The sequence below is a fragment of the Leishmania braziliensis genome, chromosome 26, assembly GCF_000002845.2.
Source record: "Leishmania braziliensis MHOM/BR/75/M2904 complete genome, chromosome 26".
Classification (NCBI taxonomy): Eukaryota; Euglenozoa; class Kinetoplastea; order Trypanosomatida; family Trypanosomatidae; genus Leishmania; species Leishmania braziliensis.
The window spans coordinates 21,825-39,275 of NC_009318.2; the positions used below are offsets into that span (position 1 = coordinate 21,825).

The 17,451-nt window shown below is 57.2% G+C and overlaps 7 protein-coding genes across 7 annotated transcripts; all 7 read right to left on the reverse strand.

Annotated features, from left to right (window-relative positions):
- Positions 1 to 411: 411 nt before the first annotated feature.
- LBRM_26_0100 (conserved hypothetical protein) lies at positions 412 to 1,482 on the reverse strand (the record flags this gene model as incomplete). Its single annotated transcript, XM_001562194.1, has 1 exon — positions 412 to 1,482. One exon carries the CDS (start codon positions 1,480 to 1,482, stop codon positions 412 to 414), a length of 1,071 nt encoding a protein of 356 aa, XP_001562244.1.
- A 777-nt stretch (positions 1,483 to 2,259) lies between these two features.
- Positions 2,260 to 2,967, reverse strand: LBRM_26_0110 (conserved hypothetical protein; the record flags this gene model as incomplete). Its single annotated transcript, XM_001562195.1, has 1 exon — positions 2,260 to 2,967. The coding sequence occupies one exon, from the start codon at positions 2,965 to 2,967 to the stop codon at positions 2,260 to 2,262; it is 708 nt and encodes a 235-aa protein (XP_001562245.1).
- Positions 2,968 to 3,236: 269 nt separating this feature from the next.
- Positions 3,237 to 3,887, reverse strand: LBRM_26_0120 (adenine phosphoribosyltransferase; the record flags this gene model as incomplete). The annotated part of the gene is made up of 1 exon (XM_001562196.2): positions 3,237 to 3,887. One exon carries the CDS (start codon positions 3,885 to 3,887, stop codon positions 3,237 to 3,239), a length of 651 nt encoding a protein of 216 aa, XP_001562246.2.
- A 1,469-nt stretch (positions 3,888 to 5,356) lies between these two features.
- APRT (adenine phosphoribosyltransferase) lies at positions 5,357 to 6,070 on the reverse strand (the record flags this gene model as incomplete). Its single annotated transcript, XM_001562197.1, has 1 exon — positions 5,357 to 6,070. One exon carries the CDS (start codon positions 6,068 to 6,070, stop codon positions 5,357 to 5,359), a length of 714 nt encoding a protein of 237 aa, XP_001562247.1.
- Positions 6,071 to 6,785: 715 nt separating this feature from the next.
- Positions 6,786 to 8,579, reverse strand: LBRM_26_0140 (conserved hypothetical protein; the record flags this gene model as incomplete). Its single annotated transcript, XM_001562198.1, has 1 exon — positions 6,786 to 8,579. One exon carries the CDS (start codon positions 8,577 to 8,579, stop codon positions 6,786 to 6,788), a length of 1,794 nt encoding a protein of 597 aa, XP_001562248.1.
- Positions 8,580 to 11,833: 3,254 nt separating this feature from the next.
- LBRM_26_0150 (nuclear lim interactor-interacting factor-like protein) lies at positions 11,834 to 12,706 on the reverse strand (the record flags this gene model as incomplete). The annotated part of the gene is made up of 1 exon (XM_001562199.1): positions 11,834 to 12,706. One exon carries the CDS (start codon positions 12,704 to 12,706, stop codon positions 11,834 to 11,836), a length of 873 nt encoding a protein of 290 aa, XP_001562249.1.
- A 3,908-nt stretch (positions 12,707 to 16,614) lies between these two features.
- LBRM_26_0160 (putative 60S ribosomal protein L7) lies at positions 16,615 to 17,337 on the reverse strand (the record flags this gene model as incomplete). Its single annotated transcript, XM_001562200.1, has 1 exon — positions 16,615 to 17,337. The coding sequence occupies one exon, from the start codon at positions 17,335 to 17,337 to the stop codon at positions 16,615 to 16,617; it is 723 nt and encodes a 240-aa protein (XP_001562250.1).
- Between the last annotated feature and the right edge of the window lie 114 nt (positions 17,338 to 17,451).

Genomic DNA, 17,451 nt, shown 5'->3' on the forward strand with positions numbered 1-17,451 from the left:
GCGGTGTTTGAACTGTAGCAGCGGCTTACACTTCTGTTTTCTGCGTCAGGAGTGAGGCCGGGGGTAGAGGCAGAGAAGAAGCAAATGGGAGATGAGAGACGGAGCATGTCGAGGGTGGGGGGGGGGTGCAGAAGCGACAACCAACCACGTTGTAGATGTAGAAGAAACGAGAGAACAGGAGGTGACGGCCCTCCACCGCCACTCGGCACGCAGCGCCGTGCACTGCAAGGAGGGACGGCAGAGAACGCCGCTACGCTGCTGCACTACTAAGCTGCGAAGTATCACCATTGTTTGGACGTCTTTGTGTCGCAGCAGCGCCGCGGATGGACACCACCAGTTCGGGGGAGGCAAAAACAAATAAAACGACGAGCACAGCCTAGCGGTGGCAAATCAAGGAAATGGCAAGAGGCCTCAAGCCTGCATCGGAGAGAGGGGCTGCTTGGCGGCGGGTGTTCGTCGCAGTAGCAGATCCAGCGACGTGTCCGTCGACACGGCTTCGTCCACCTGCACGGGATGGAGTTCGGAGAACAGTACCATGTGCGACGCTCGCAGCTCCTCCAGCACGTGCAGGTAGTTGACGCTGTTCAGTGTACGAAAGCTTCTCTCACACCCCAGCCTGAGCAGCAGCTTGCGTGAGAGGTTGAAGGATGGCTCCACCTTGCCGTCCTTTCCCGGCGACCAGCTCAGTTCTACACCCCGCGCCGCCAAGCAGTCGCGGAACTCCTGCAGCGCCCGCCGCTTCACACGGTCGCGGTGCGCGTCCGCTCGGGCGTAGTCGCCAGCGTAACAATTGGCAACCATGCGCTGCTCCCCCGCCGGCGTGCGGCTGCTCAGCCCCCGCGCCGCGTGCTCCTCCGGCTCATACTGAACAACCTTCCAGCAACGGTAGCACTCCGCAAAGAAAGTGACGTATTCCGACCAGTTGCGGAAGCGCTGCATCGCCGCGTCGTAGAAGGGCAAGTCACGCACGAGATTCTGCACGTGCGCCGCAGCGATGGAACCGCAGAACTCGTCGTTCTCGATGACCGTCCGCACATGCTCCTTCAGTAGCATCTCGCACGGCAGCGGCGCACCCACCTCTACCGGCGCGCACCAGTCCACGTCCACTACGAGCGTCACCGCCGACGGTACCTCGCGCACAAAGCGCCCCGACGACACGGGGGCGTTGTGCGTCAGTGGGCCAAGGTAGTGCACTGTCCCCCATGGGAGGCGCAGCGCCAGGAACAGGCCACGACAGCGCGCGCTGCGCTGCCGCACATCCACGCAGAAACGCAGCTCCGTGAAGCCGTTATAGCGCCGCGTGTTGGCACACACCGCCTCCACCGGTAACGCGACCGTGTACGCGCACGGCAGGCACCGCGACGCGAGGTGCAGACACACGACCACCCCGTTGACAGCGAAGTCGACCACCGCCAGCGCGTCTGGGTGCGCCAGCCGCGGCGGCATCACAGGAAACTGCTGTAGCGAGGCTTTCTTCCCCATCCTGCAGTGGACACACGAGGGAGGAGGGAGAAGGGAAAGAAGACGGAGAGGGTACACCGGTCTCTGTGCCGCTCGCTAGGTGGTCCCGCACGCACGCTGGGGTACAAAGCAAATGATGTAGTACAGCGCAGAACGATAGAGAGGCAAAGACGCACCAAGGGAGGAGGAAGAGCTGCAGTGGGCGCGGGGGAGCGCTGGCTCCTGGAGGAGATATATGAGGACCAACGATAAAGGTAGCGGAAGCAGGTCAGCGTGCAGGGAAACGTCTGCGTGTGTGAGTCCTTCAAGGAGTATGCAGATGCGTCGCGATGTAGCGTGTGTGTGGGTAGAGTGGTGGTGATGCAGAGTGACGTGGAGGAGGGAAGAAGACAGTATGGACGGGAAAGCGGCGGCTGCACGGGTGCATTTGCACTCACTTGTGGGTGTGCGCCTGGGCACCATTGGGGCAGGCACGTACTTGGAGCCTGCCGTGCGCAAAAGACGGGTGGCAGCCAGCCGCCCCGCCGGGCCTTCTTCTGTGAAGCGCGCACCACCGGCGCATACGATCAGACAGCCTTCTTCTCCCGCCCCACCCTTCGCCCACACACACACGAATACGAGTACCACAATGCCATGGGGGGGAGGGGGGGGGGGCTGAGCACAGGAGAGAACAAGGGTAGCCAAGAGAGGAGAAACAACCAAAACAAGAAAGCCGCGCCCGAATCGCTCGCAGTCTGCGGCCGTGCAGCCGTGGGAGCTGCCTGCCAGGCCACACACGCGCGCGCGGCTCGTTAGTTGCTACTTCCGCGCCGCAACGCGCTGATGCAAGTTCTGGAAAAACGTTCTCGCTAAGTTGAAGTCTCTGCGTGTGCGGAAAAGCAGCGAGCTGTAGATGAGCGTGAAGAAGACGCCGCCGATAAACCCCCAGTTGCGCAGTTCGATGTCGCCCACACGCCGCCGCTCGACCAGTCTCGGCGAAACGTACTCGTCGTAGGTGCACTTGAGCAGGTACGGAGCGCCGGCCCAGATGATGGGCACGCGCTTCAGGTACGGGATGTAGGTTTCACGCATCACTAGGGACAGCGTCGCGTAGCTGGCGTAGGCACCGTTGCTCGTGGCACTGCAGTCGAACTGCGAGGTTGTCTTGGTGCGGCTCACCTGCGCGGCGAACACGTAGGCAAAGCTTGAGAACAGCCCGGCGCCAATGTACAAAGCTATCGCGTGCCGCCACCCCAGTACCTCGGTTAGCGGCTTCGCCACCACCCACGCCATGACGCAGTTGACGAAGCAGTCTGTGCCGTTAGTCACGTACAGGCATGAGAGCGGGTTCGGATAGGAGGCGTTGCTCCGGGTCAGGAACACGTCACGCATCACCATCGGCTTCGAGCTGCGCAACATCACGGGGTTTGCCGCGTAGCTGTTGTGGTGATACAGTACGAAGAGCGTCTGATCTGTGCTGAGCACCATCGCCATGATGGACCCGGTGATCTCTGCGTATGACGGCATGTCTGACGAGCGCACCGCTCAGTGTGTGTGTGTGTGCGTATCGTCGGCCTGTCGCGTAACCAAATGCGAGACGCAATGCGGCAAGCATAAAAGGGGAAGAGAAGGAGGGAAGCAGTGTGCACAGATGAGTGCATGCAGCGCGCCTCCACCGAGGGGGGGGGGGGGGGGGCGTGGTGCACGCGTTACGGCGACGCCGCCGCAATGCCGACACGCAGCACAGTCACCTTTACGCAGGACAATAGGGGAGTGGGGAAAGTCCGGGAGGCAGCCTACAGGGGTAAGAAGGAGAGGGAGGGTGCCGCGCACAGGTATCCGCACGTTGATGGAGACAGGAAGGCGTATCGCAAGGAGGGTGGGGGGCGAGCAAAGCGCAGAGAAGCAACAATAAAATGCCTGGGAAAGACAGGCACACATGGCCACGTGCACACGAACAAGCCGTCGATAGAGAGCTTCAATACCGGCGCGAGGGAGAAGAGAGGGGAGCGGGAGGTGCGCATATGCGCGACTTGACGTAGCATCTGTAGGAAAAGGGCGCCCGTGCAGCTACGCAGTCGGAACAGCGTCACCACATTAGCGTTCTTCATCCGCTTCTCCCTGTGGATATAGTCCACGCCGCCGCTGGCGGACATGTCGCACACCGCTACCGTCTTCACTACGGTGAGCCCCGCGACCACAGCGCAGTCCATCGCCGAGTCCATCGTGCGGCTGGATGAAATGAACTCGTCCACAATGACGACGCGCGACGCGGCGCTGATGCTGCTATGGCGCACCGCGATCGGCACCGCGGGTAGCTTGCTGTCCCCCTCCGTGACGAAGGTGTTCTCGCTGATGTCGTCGCGCCGCACCGGCACGAACGGGAGACCCAACAGCAGCGCGAGCGGCGCACCGAGGATGCAGCCACGCGTCTCGATCCCCAGCATGTGTCTCTACCCCTAGAAGCCCATTGCGCAGTAGCGGTCCGCGAAGAAGTGCACTACCCCCTTGAACAGCGCAGGACTTTCCGTGATGCTGCTAACGTCGTACAGGCGCGGGATCTTCATCTACGGCGCGGACACCAAGGAGTTGAACTGCGACGCCTTCACCAACGCCTTCGAGAGCGGGTGCATGAGGTTCAGCATGTAGTGGTGTTGGCTCTTCTCTACCAAGTTGCCGGGAGGCATGGTGCTGCAGCAATGTCACGAGCACACGCGAAAAGGAAAGAGCGCAGTAGGTGAGGGTAATAGGGCAGCGGGGGGGGGGGGGGGGTAAAGGGGTGTGCGCCTATCCTTGTGGGAGCGGGTGTGTCCGGTATGGAAGCCAGGCGGGATCTCGGGGGAGAGGGAAGGGGGAGAACGTTGCCCAATGCCCAGTGACGCTCACCGCAGCCTGCAGGGAGAGCCACAAGACGCACGGAAGAAGGATAGCCGGGAGGTGAGACAGTGGAGTAGAAGGGAGAAAGAGGGTGACGGAGACGTGCTCACGGGAGGGGAGCAACGCACACAGCACGAGGTCGCCCCTAGGAAACAAACAAACAAAAAAAGCACAGAGAAGGGCTCACGCGGCCACGTTGCACGCACAGAGCCAGCCCCCGCCTACGCCGCAATTGCATGACGCCCGTCACAATGTTGCTGCCTTTATGCCGCTCCTTTTTCGTTCTCCAATCGTCTATGCTTCGCACCGGGTGCTTGTCTGAACCAAATCTGGCAACGCGCTACGAGGCGGAAGCGTTTTGTTGCCAACCGCCATGCTTACAGCCTGCACACCGGCGGCGTCGCGGGTGGGGGGGAGGGCGGCAGTACCAGCGACACGCATACACGCCTCGGCACACTCCTTTGTATACGTAACGAAACAGGAACGAAAAGCAAGTAGAGGAAGCTGACGCCTAAAGAGCACCGCCTACATTCTGCAGTACGCGGCTGGCTCTCCGTGCAGCGGGCGTTCGTTAGCCGCCCTCTCTTCTCTGACCATCCCATCCCCTGCGGGAAGAGGCGCATATGGGGCGCAGAAAGAAGTCAGCGATACGACATGATCGCCTCATGCCCGCGCACAAACATCCCATCCGCACATTGACGCTTTGCTACTCCTTTCGATAAACCCACCATCACTTGTTTCGCTTCCATGCTTATGTCAAGTGTAGCCTTTTCTTTTGGTTACCGCCGAGCACTCACGTACGGCCTACTGCGAAGAACCACAGCGACGGAGGACAATACCACTAACATCGCAAGCAAACTGATGCGGAGAGATAAAGAGACACACGGAGAGACGTGCGAGGTGACCAGTAATGTCTCTGCTCACCCACATTGTGGCGGGGGGGACGATGTCGTTCCTCACAGCATCATCGAATTCGGCCATGCGGGTTAAAAGAAAAAAAAAAAAAAACAAGAAATGCTTGACGGGGGTCACGCACAGCTTAGTGCGAGTTCTTGGCCAACACATCACTGCAGCTCATCACGCGGGGACCAACAAAATCCTCCGAGTCTCCACAATTCTCCTCGCCCAGAGCGTCCTCAGAGATGAGACTGATCAACTTAACAGCCTTATAACGGCCGTTTGCGGTCGAGTGAATCATCGATGCCCCCTTCAGGAAAGGAATGGACAGAATCACGACCATCTCAATGGCCTCTGCGCCGCATGCCTCCACCAGCTGCAGGCCAGACAGCGCCGTTCCACCCGTTGCCAGCACGTCATCGATTAGCACCACTCGCGAGCCCTTGCCGATGCTGTCGTAGCGGATTGTCATCACCTCCGGTGCCGCTTCCTGGTACTCTTTGTCGTAAGGCTCGCTGCGGATAAGGCGACCGGGGTTCTTGTCGGCCTTGCGCAGCAGTACGAATGGGATCCCAAGCTCCACAGCGATCATGGGGCCGAAGAGGAAGCCACGAGCATCGAAGCCAAGGATGTGCGTTGGGGCCGGCGACATGGCGCGGTACCGCTCCACGAGGAGGTCACGCAAAGCCTTCATCGTCTCTGGAGACTCCGTGACGCTGCTGACATCGGCGAAGCGTGGAACATTGCGTGGTGATAATTTTGGCGAGTACCAGCGGTACTTCATCTTCAGGAGTTGCGAGACCGAGTTGCACTCGTCCAGCAGGAAAACATTGGGCGCTACTTCCTTCCAAGACATGATGAAGGAACACGTGAAAGGCAAAAACAAAAGACGAGGGAAATGTGGAGGGGTATCGCTGGAGAGGGGGAGGCAATTAATAAAGAGTTTTGTATTGGATGGTGTGGCTATGGTCAAGGAATGCAGATATGGCCGCTGATCTGCGCGTCGGTAGCTGTTGGTGATGCGTGTATGGACTTATGGTGCCTTCACTACATAGCTGATGAACGTATGCTTGACAAAGGAGAAGAGAGACTGAAAGGCACAGGGGCGTAGGGAGCGAAACAGCATAACTAACGAGGCAGAACCAAACATTGAACACATTCTGCGACATGTAACACTCGCGCACATACCCATAACGAAGATCGGTTTGTAAGAGAGCCAAAGAGCGGCAAGCAATAGCGAATGCTATTGGGTGAATTCAGCTGTTATGGCACGATGAACCACCAGCCATGAAGCTCAAGCTTGCTTCGACAGAGTAGCGGTCAGATAAGGAAAGCCTTTCTATCTTGCTGCTGACAGTACAGGCTGGGCTACACACAACACTGCACTTTGGCCTCTCATTTACTTGCAGTAGTCGCCTTCGTTCTCCATTAATGCATCTTGAGAGTAGGGGCAAATGGCCGGAAATATACAACCTCTATATTCGCTGCTTGGGAGATGTGTAAACAGGGGGCTGGGGCCCAGCCGCCTAGACTGCTGCACGCGTTAGCAGCAGTCATACTGACACTAGGGCTTACGCGACACCTGGATGTGCGATCGGAGGGGCCGCGAGTGGGGGCGTGCGCAGGCGCTCCATGCGCTCCTGCTCGAGGTCGCAGACGGCAGCAATATCTTCTGCAGTGAAGTCGAAACGCCCGTGACTCGCCGCGTGTGCGCGCATGAGAGCAATGGCAACCGAAAAGGTGCTGTTGTGCAGCAGTGGATCTCGGTTATTCCACCCGGGCAGGTTTGCTGACATCTCGAAGAGTGCGCGTGACGCCCTGTCCGATAGTGCGTCGTCCATCAGCGATGTTGCTTCGAGGCACCGGACAGAGTCCAGATAGTCTCGCACCGCACTGCTGCTTATGTGAGGCATCAGGGCGACGTCCTGCGCCGATACGCTTGGGCAGGGGCACCACCGTATACTCATAGCGAAGCGAAAGAGTGGGTGCAGAGCTTCCGATGCGCCTGTGTTGTGCAGCGCGAGCATCGAAACATCCACTGGAAGCTCCAATGTCTGATAGGGATACTCCAACAGCAGCTGCTGCTTGTGAATCAGCGCAAACATTCCCTCGTACCACTTCTCCTCGAGTGCGCCGAGGGATGCGCAGTCGACCGTGATGTGTGTGCCGTGGGCAACCTGCAGGAGACCCGCTTCAAGGTAATTCAGCTCCTTGTTGTACTTTGGGGTAAGACGGACATGCGGAAGGGGCCGCAGCACGTCCCCTGTGAGAAGAATCTCCGCCACAGGCACGATCTCACGTAAGTGCGCCGACCACTCTGCTGCAACGAGCTGAGGGGAGCTAATCAGTAACGGGAGGTCACCGACAGGCATCGAGGCGCTATGCATCCTCACTCTTGCGCACAGATGAAGCAGCAGGTACTTTGCTGTGAGCGCGTCGCCTTTGGTCACTGTGTTTATAAGGTATGCTAAGGCATTGGCGCGAGCCTCCGCCATGGACGATACAATGAGCTTCGGCATCGCTATGCGGCGTCGCAGCTGCAGGGAGCTCACCGGTGCGTAGGAGAGACAGAGGAGTCTGCTTACAAGGCCTCTTGACAGCTCGGTAGCATTCCATGCACTAAAGTGCGCGAAGTCGTCCCTTTCGTTCACCTCTAGTTGGTCGTCGGGGAAGTGCTGGTAGCCGTAGAAATCTATCACATCATTGATGCGAAACGGATTCGGACGTGTACCCTCTTCGGCCGGGAGGAGCACCGTGACGACACAGGCGCCCTGCAGCTGGCGGTTGCACGGAGGATGCGGAAAGTTCAAAAACGGCCCATCCGCGGACATGCCTGATGACTGTGCCGGTGGGGCGGTGGTGTCGCTCGCGCTGACTGTATGCCTGGCGTACTTCCGGATGAGATCGTTCTCGGTATCGCTCGTAAAGGCCGCCATCGAGGCGTCCCTGTCGCGGTCGCTGCGCTTACGAAGCGTGTCACAGTGTGCAGCGCCGAGGCTGCGCGACGGTTCCTCCATCGTGTAAAAATGCAGGTTACCGGGGACCGGGATCACGTACAGCGAAACAGCGTCCATATACTCCCTGTCACTCCCGTCCAGCGTCTCCACACTGCTAGCAGAAAAGAAGTTCTGTCGGGAGGCACAGAACAGATGAAGCTCGGGTTGGACTTCCTGAATCATGCCACGACAACGGCAGAGCTTGCCGATCGAGTGGGCCAGCTGCGTTGGTGGGAACATATCAACTGCTGTGCTCTGGCATTCCGGTGACTGGAGGTATTTGTGCGCGTAGCGAACAGCCTCGGCGATGGTGCCGGTGGTTGTGCTGAGCTCACACAGGAGCGCCTCCATTTCGTCTTGCGTTGCCATCCCCACCCACGCAGACAAGATGGGGACTCGACTGCGAAGGAGAGGAGCAAACCCCAGCGGTGGCAAGCGCAATACTAAGGTGCCTGGTCAAAACTGTCCGCTGGGTGGTGAGCTTCTAAAGACAATTCCCCTCAGTATTGAAGCTACCAGAGTGTAGAGTCCACCGAGAAAGAGATTCCAGGACAGCTCGACCCTCACGTATGAAGGAAGCCCACCGATGTATGTACAGCCACGGAAAGCTCGGCGACTACACTTAGTCGCTGCGGCACAACGGGGTGCGGGGGTGGTGTCTCCTCTAAAGGTGGATGCAGGGAGGGAATAAAATGTTCGCTGAGTTTCCTACAAATAATATGACCGCGAAGAGAAACGCACTCGAAAACGCAAAGGAGAGGTAGTGGAGAGAGGGGCAAGCAGACGCTCTGGAGGGAGAGATGTCCTCATGCAGATGATGAGACACACTCGTCGGAGAAAGTGTTGAGGAGGAGGTGGAGGAATGCGTGCACATTACTGAGCAACACACATTAGGTGAATGACTGTGGCGTGATGGCGCTCTTTGCGGTCACCGGGGAAGGCAGCGGTGCTCGTTACGACGTGTAGCCAAGCTGCTGTTCCCTTCGCCAAATGCCTCCGTCATCCGCTCCCCCATGTCCTCCTCTGCACCCCGCATCAAGGTGACAACGGAGAGACGCTGATCCACAAGTCGGGGAGTAAGGATAACCGGCGTCCGAGCTTCGCGCCTATGGCGCATGTGCCTCCATCCCTGTTTACCTCTGTATTTTTCGCCGTGCAGCTAATTCCGACTGCACATCTACCTGTGCAGAGCGGACCTACCTGAGGACAAGAGAGAGGATGAGGGCACAGGAGCACCGTCTACGAGAAACGTCGTCGACGGAGCACAGCTGTAGTGCATGTGCAGCGTAGATAAACTGAGGAAAAAGGAGAGACCGAATCCAGGAGGAGACAAACAAGAAAAACGAAGAAGCGGGAAAGCGAGAGCAGGGCTCAATACAGCAACGAGAGAGACCGCCCAAGAGACCACATCCAGGGCGCACATTTGCACACAAGCAAACACTACATCAGACATGCATGCGATCATGTGCGTCAACCACTGAACAAGTGTACATCGCCAGAAATGTAGAGAGACGGTGTATGCAGGTGTGCGTGCGCGTGCCTGAATGCTGAGGCAAGATGGAGGAGAGTCCACCAAACGGAAAACGTACATGTACAGTCAAAGCCTAAAAGAACAAAACATCCCCACCACAACCACAATACGTGAGGTTACACGCGCGGTGCAAAGAGGAGCAGCAGCAGCACTAGAAGCACTCCATGCCGCATGCGCAAAGTTCGAAAGGTAACGCCGGGACGGAGAGAAAGCGAGAGAGAGAGAGAGCAAAGGTGTTGTGCATCAAAGTAGACGATGCCTCCTCGATTGCATACATACATACAAGAGAGAAGGCGAACCACAGAGCGCTGGATGTACGAGAAGAACCACAATCACACACAAGTGCACAAGACGTGACACAGCACCGCACAACTAGAGTGATATTGGTCACTACTACGAGGACCCACGCGCATGCACACATCCAGTACGAGGACAAGTGACGCCCAACACACGCCTACGCAGAAGATCGAAAGCAAGGGGGAGTGCGGTTATAAAAGACGAGAGGAACGCCCGAGTACTCGTTCAGCACGTCCATTCGCCCCGCCAGAGAGAGCACTAATTCCGCTCCGCACTGCCTGCGGACCGCCACCAGCACGCCCCGTGGTGCGAAGCAGCACTAGAGACACAGCAGCGCAACGCGCTGACCCAGCCCACACGCCACACACACACACACACACACACACACACACACACACACACACGAGTGGTAAAAGGAGAGAGAAGTGGAAAGGGAGCAGGAAGCCGCAAAGTTCAAAGGAAAAAGAGAGTGCGGCAAGGGGGGAAATATTGTTAAAAGAGAAAAGCGACGATGCGAGAGAAAGGGGCGTTTCGAGGGCGAAACGTTGGCCTCATGGTGGCCAAGCGTGCTCCTCCTCTTCGTCGCCATCACACTGCCTTGAGATGTCAGTTGAATGGAAGCGCTTTGTGTGAGGCACCAATACCAGGAGGCGAAAGATAGAGACAAGAAGTTATGGAACAGCAAATCTTGTTGTGGCTAATTCACTGAGCCCCCGGCCCTTGCCTGGTGTTGTTTGCCTGTATAAGCAAGCCCTTGCATGCCTGCCAGTGTATAGGCGTGTGCGCCGATGTGCTCCTGTGGATCTACCGTTCCCTGGGTCTTCACCACCTGCCGTGAAGCACAAAGAAAAGGAAGAGTGGATTGGGGCCACTGGAGCTAGACAAGGCCAGCGTGATAGATGTGGAGAAGTGGAAGTGTGCGAACTCCATTCAAAGTGCCCAAGTCGACTGCGGCACTCCGTCTTCTTCTCCCCTTGTGCGACGAGACAAAGAGGCGTTGAGGCCCACACATACAGACGAGGGGAGAAGAAACGCCGTGCGGTGCACTGAAGAATGGGAAAAAAGCGAGGGAACGCAGAGGCACGACTCGCAGCACTAAAAACATGAGGAGGAAGGAGGGCAAAGCGATTTCCATCTTCGCGCGCCCATGCAGCTCGACGCACACCTACGCACTGCCCATGCGCATAAGCGCAGCGACGAGAGGGAGGGGCAGGCAAAGGGGGAGACCTTACACACCGTGTCTCGCCCATCGAGTACTGAGCAATAAGGAAAGCCAAACAAAAGAGAAACGGCAATGAGCTACACCTCTAGTGCGCACGCACACATGCAGCCGTGCACACACGGAGGTGGCAACACACATCAGTAGCATAGGCCACCGCATTGCTGTGTAAACCACCTTCAACGGTACCGTAACAGAGCACCACACAAGCACTTCGATACATGCGCCCAGAGGTGAAGAAGAAGCGATTTAAACTGTAGAGAAGAGGAAGGGTATGGCTCAGTGCGCCGCTTTGTGGCTATTCAAGCGTCGAGCGCGCACAGGCTAAAACGCACGCACGCAACAGTCACGCGAAAGCTGCAAAGGAACGGAAAAGCGAAATAAAGTCGGCGCCCGAGAGACGGACTCGGTACGGGCGAAAGCGAGTGCGCATTGCAAAGCGTGCCACAGAGAAAGAGAAGGCGATGACACCTGCGGAGATGAGGGAGCACCTCGACAACGTCACGGACAAAAGGAGAGATGGAAGGGTGTGTGCGGCGGGCGGGCAATGGGCGCATATGTGTCGCTCACTGTACCTCACAGATAGTCGCACCCCCTGGCGTTGTACAGATCCAGCTCGCTGTAGACCGAGCCGCACATCGAGAGGCTGTCAAGGAAAGGAAAAAGCAAGAACAGCTCGCAGTCCTTCGGGTCGTTGATCCACGTCTTGATCGGGATGGCGTTACGCTGCTGAAACGAGTAGGCGGCTGGGCTGTTGTCCAGAATGACAACTCGACGAAGATCGCGGCCGAGTCGGTGAAGATCCTTCACGTAAGAGCGCTCGCAGAGGGTGCAGTGCTCGCGGAATAGACGCAAGTTTCCCAGAATACCCTGTGGATCGATTTCGTCCATTAGTTTATCACAGTAGGCGCGCATGCTGGCTGTGAAGACCACCACTTCAAAGCGACGGCTGATGAAGCGCAAAAAGTCCTCCAGGTAGGGTCGGTACTTGACGCTGACAGTGTACATGCGCCCGTCAGAGGGCACGTGCAGCACTTTGTCGTACACTACATCCGAGCTCGGCTGAAACGTGGAGTGCACCAGCGTCTCGTCCACATCCAGCACTAGCGTCACCTTTGGTACGGAGGCAAAGGGCAGCGGCGGCAGCAGCGGCTTAATCGCGACGTCCTGCAGTAAGCACGGAGAGCAGTTTGTGGGCGATTTGCGAAGCAGATCGAGCCGCGTGGTCGTCGTACCACTTCGGCGGTCCATCGGAACAATGCTGCGGGTGGTTGGGTCCGCCACCACGCCGACCTGCTGCACCTGTGTCACAATGTTCTGCGCACGAGATGCATTCACACTATTTTGACTAGGCGAATTCCCCTCGCTACAACCAGACTGAAACTTCGCTCGATACTGCTTGAAGAAGTTGATTGCTTCCTGCGTCGTCGGTTTGTGCGCCGAGGACATCTCTGTAAGACGGGGGAAGTGTGGCCTGCAACAGAAAGGGTGTGCGCACACACCCACACAACTACAGAGGTGCGGCGTGAGAAAAGGACACACGAAATGAGGCCCCCCGTCCTGGCACGGCTGCTGCAGGCAAGAATCAGTGAAAAATGCGCCACAGTGCCGCGTGTGATGGTGCAACGGACGTGCCTAACGGGCCACCGTGTAGGAGCGTATAGATGGTAGGCAGGTGCCGCGGCGCCCGACAACCGTCGATGGAACGGATATGAAAACAAGAGTGAAAGACGCCTGTCCACAATGAGATGAGGGTGTCCAGAGACAGACGGGCAGAGGGAGAAGGAAAAGTAGCGCAAGAGAAATACACACACAAAATAGGAAAGCACGATGGTGACAGCGGGAGACACGGAAGGGGGGAGGAGGCAAAGAAATGCGCGCACGCATAAACGCACACACAAAGCGGAAAGAGAGAACGAGACGGAGCACAGTGCGAAGGGGATGAGAAAATGTTGGTGGCACAAGCGAGCACCCAAGTGCAAAAACAAACAGCGAAGAAGTGGCCGATGGGCAATGCGGTAGTCAAGAGAAGGGCAACGAGAAGTGCGCAAAGCAGTCAAACAGATGTGGAAAGGGTGGGCAGGTGATCAGCTCCGCGCGAGGAGCCTCCAGCATCACGGCGGGAAGAACGCTGCAGTATATAGAGAGATCGTGATTGGCCCGACTTAGGACACTAACTTCTATACCAACTTGCAGAGAGACACGCAGTCCTCACCACAACGCCACGTTCACGCCTAGCAAGTGCAGAAGGCAAACAAGGAAAAGTGGCAGAGCGATCCCGTGTAGTATAGGCCGATAGTGACTAGACAACGTGAATGAGCTCAAGTGCGCGCTGTAGAAAGCAGCCTGAGAAAGCGGAAAAGGGAGAGGGAGGAAGGGGGTGCGGTACCGTTGCGGCGTGCTCGAGTTGCAACTAGAAGCAACAGGGAGAGATGCACAGACAAGGGGGGGGAGGGGGCGTGGGGAAGGTATATGGGGTATAGCGGAAGAACGAAGAGACACAACACAGCACAACACCAGTGCTGACTTTTTCCCTTCTAGTGGGTAGGCGTGTTTGCGAGGCGGCGTAACGAGACGCGAAGACCGATACAAGAAACCCGCACGCGTCTCTCTACGTCGTATCGGTTCCGCGATGGAAGATGGAAAAAGAGATGTGGGTGGTCCTGTAGATGTGTGTTCTGCGTGAGGGGGTAGAGGGTCGGATGAGTCCGTATGCGATTGACGGTGAAGCGTAGGATGCACTGACGATGGTGTGTATAGAAGACACGGAGATACAGAAGAACCACCAAAGGAGACGGAGAGGGTGCAGGGAGCGAGAAGGGAAGACACACGTGCCTGCGGGTTCGTGTCGGTATGCGTCCGTCCACGGCCAAGGGAAACGAACCCTAAATGAAAGTGAAAGGGGAAAAAAAAAAAACAAAGCGAAGACGAAACAGAGAGAGGAAAAGAGAGAGGGGGCGGCAGGCGACGCGAGACAATACCGCAAAGCAGAGTGGAACCAGCGCGAGCCACACTGCCGTATAAACGAGGAGGAAGAGGAATCAACCGAAGGCTCGGGTAGCAGAAGTAAAATAGCGTGAGAAACTCACACAAAAAAGGGATGGCGGAAAAGAGATAAGAGAGAAGCGCCACCTAACAACCGAAGTAGTCGCGACACGAAGGCAAAGAACAATGCCACACAGGCAGGAGAGATGGGGTGCGCCGCATAAAGGCCTCCACGCGATTCCTGGTGAAGCAAGTGGTGCGGCTCTGCGTCCTTGTCGTGCGGTACGCTCGCTGGGCTACTTCTAAATTATGCCTCTTTCCGTTGAGGCACAGGGTTATAGACTCTTGCGTAGATCTTTGGGGTTTGTGTACACTCTCGCTTTAGGCGTATGGGTGCCTAAGTTTGATAGGCGGACGACTGTGCACGGGCCCGAATGTCTGTGTTCACGTGAGCGGGTAGGCAGAAAAAGCCTCGGTCGGCAGCGACGGTTGCGGCGGAAGGTGCAACAGCACAATTGAGAGCTCGTCAAAGCCTCCGCAAGAGAAAAATGAGTTACAATGCGGGGAGGAGAATGTGTGGTTCACAGATTCCCCAGCAGAAAATCGGAGAGAACCATGAAAGGGAGGGGTGAAAATAGTGAAGCAGGAGTGGGTAAGGGGAAAGAAGCGGCTCCCCAAGCGAGGGGAGGCATTCACTGCATCTACCAAAATTTAGGGGTGCCCTTTCACGGGAGTGCCCGGGGGAAATCCTCCAAACGTTTTGCAAAATCGCTATCGGTTGTTCTTTTCCTGGGAAAGAAAACTCACCAAATGAAAGGTCATAGGCCCGCCTCGTGTTGGAGGGAGACGGGGGTGTTGTGAGTGGAACTAACAGAGAGAAATATAGCAGATGGAAGCAGGGCGAGCCTTCCGACATTGAAGACGGGAAAGAGTAGGCACTAACCATGCGGCAGAACAAGTGCGTTCCGAGTATACCCTGCACCTGTGTGGTGGCGGTTACTTTCATTTGTCTTGTTTCCCCATCCGACGATGGTCATGACCGTCAAAACATTCACCGCGCAGGCCAGCAGCAAAGAAAAGATGAGCGAAGGGGGAAAGCACACCAAAACTTGTCGGTCATGCTCCTCAGTGCACGCCCCAATCTCACTCCTTGTAGCGCCTCGTTCTGTCTCCTGACTCACGAGGCGCAATTATTAGTCGTCTGGTGGTCGCACCATGTGTGAGGCGCACAAGACGGACGCTGTAAAACAAAACGACAACGGAGTCTCAGCGAGAGGGAGTGCGTGAGGCGCGGCGATGTTGTCACTTACGGCACGCAAACAGTGAAGGAACTCGATGCCGACGAGCACAACCCGGGGCACGGAGAGTAGCCGGGGATATCGGTGGTGTGGAGAGGACCAAACACGAACAACGCACTGGACAGACGCGTCAATAGATGAGAACAACAGCGATGAGCCAAACAAAGGCAAACAGCACCATCATGGGCCCATGGCGCAAAACATTAACGCCACCGGAGCAAACGCGTCTTGCGTACGTGGGGGAGCGGATGGAAGGGAGAGTTGCCGGCAAGAGAGGCGAAAGAGTGAGTTGCATGGTGAGCATGTCGCCCTCGCTTTTTATATTTGTGCCCCCGCGTGAAGAACTTACCAGGCGTGAACGATTGATGGAGTGTGTTGGGGAGAGAGACGCGCGAATAATGTGCTGTGAGAGGTGCGGCAGCACGCCATACCAAATCGAAGGCGCGCACAAGAAAATGGGTGGGCAGGAATGGGTGGTCAGAGAGAAGTGATCCTGATGGATGAAGTTATGAAAGGACTGCGCGAGGAGAGTCATGATGGAGAACAAGAGGCATCAAATGAAAACCGTCAACGGGCGGACGACTAGCAGTGAGCAAAGGGGGGAGAGGGCAGAGACGGTGCACATCCTTGTCGCTGTGGGTATAGGCCCGTACACACACACACAGGCGCTTCCATGGGCAGAGAAGCGAGGTCCACTACACTTTGTTGCACAGGCGCCATTGTTCTCTTCTGCGTATGCGAAGAAGCGAGCGCCAAATTCATCGCTGATGCCACCTGTGCAACAAGTCCTTCCATCGGCGAGAAGTCATCACATTTCGAGGACTCTGAAATGGAAAGACAAAGACACACACGCACACAATGTGCGCTCACGACTGTTATCAACGATGATACAGAGGAGAACGACAAGACGACGTAGCCGGGAGCACTACCGTCCTGGCCTACGCTTCTTGCAGCATGCAGTGCACGAGAAAATGAGAAAATACACAAAAAATGACGGGCGGAAAAAGAGGACAAACAAGAGAAAGGCGTCGATCCCTCAGCCCACCCCACTCACTGAGGTGGTCGCGCAACTGCTCAGATCATGCGGGCGAGAAAGCGGTTGATCAGGGTGTCGCGGTTACCATAGTCGCCGCCCTCCACAAAGTGACGGCGCTTCTGGCGCATGCCACCGGCCGGCGGGGCCAGCTTGAAGGGCCACAGGCCGTGCGTCACCGTGCGGAAGTGCTTGCCACAGGTGTAGATCTGGTTCACCATATCCTCAGCGCACACGACGTCCGCGTTGTTGTACTTATCCTTGATCATCTGGTTATCCGTGATCTTCACACGCTGGCCGTTGATCTTCAGGTAGCCGCGCTTGTACACCATCGCGCGCACGGTGGCCAGGGATGGGTAGCCGTACGCGATGTAGGGCTCCACCGCGCGCAGCATGTTCTCGATCGGCTTGTTCATCTTCACGAACACCGTGTTGAAGATCTGGCGCAGGCGCAGCAGCTGGAGGATCTTGCGCTGCTTCGGGTTCACCTTGGCGATACCGCGGATGCGGGTCACCACGGCAACCTTCGGCTTCGCCTCCAGGTAGTAGTTACCGTGAGAGGCAGCCTGGCGGCGCAGCGTCACCAGCTTCTTCTCCGCGCCGCGGTACTCGCGGGAGTACCTGCGGCCACGGCTGTAGGCGACCTTCTTCAGGGCAGCCTTGGCAGCCTTACTGGCCACCACGGCCTTCTTGAAGCTCTCCGTCTGCTGCTGCTTGAACGCAGCGCGCTTGATCGCAGACTCAGGGGCGGGGACAGCAGGCATCGTGAATCCTCTGGATATCCTGGTAACGGCAGTATGTGCGTGTCAAGGTAGGGTTGAAAGAAATAGGAAAGTATACACACAGTCGAGGAAGGGACAAGATAGGTGGGACGTGCG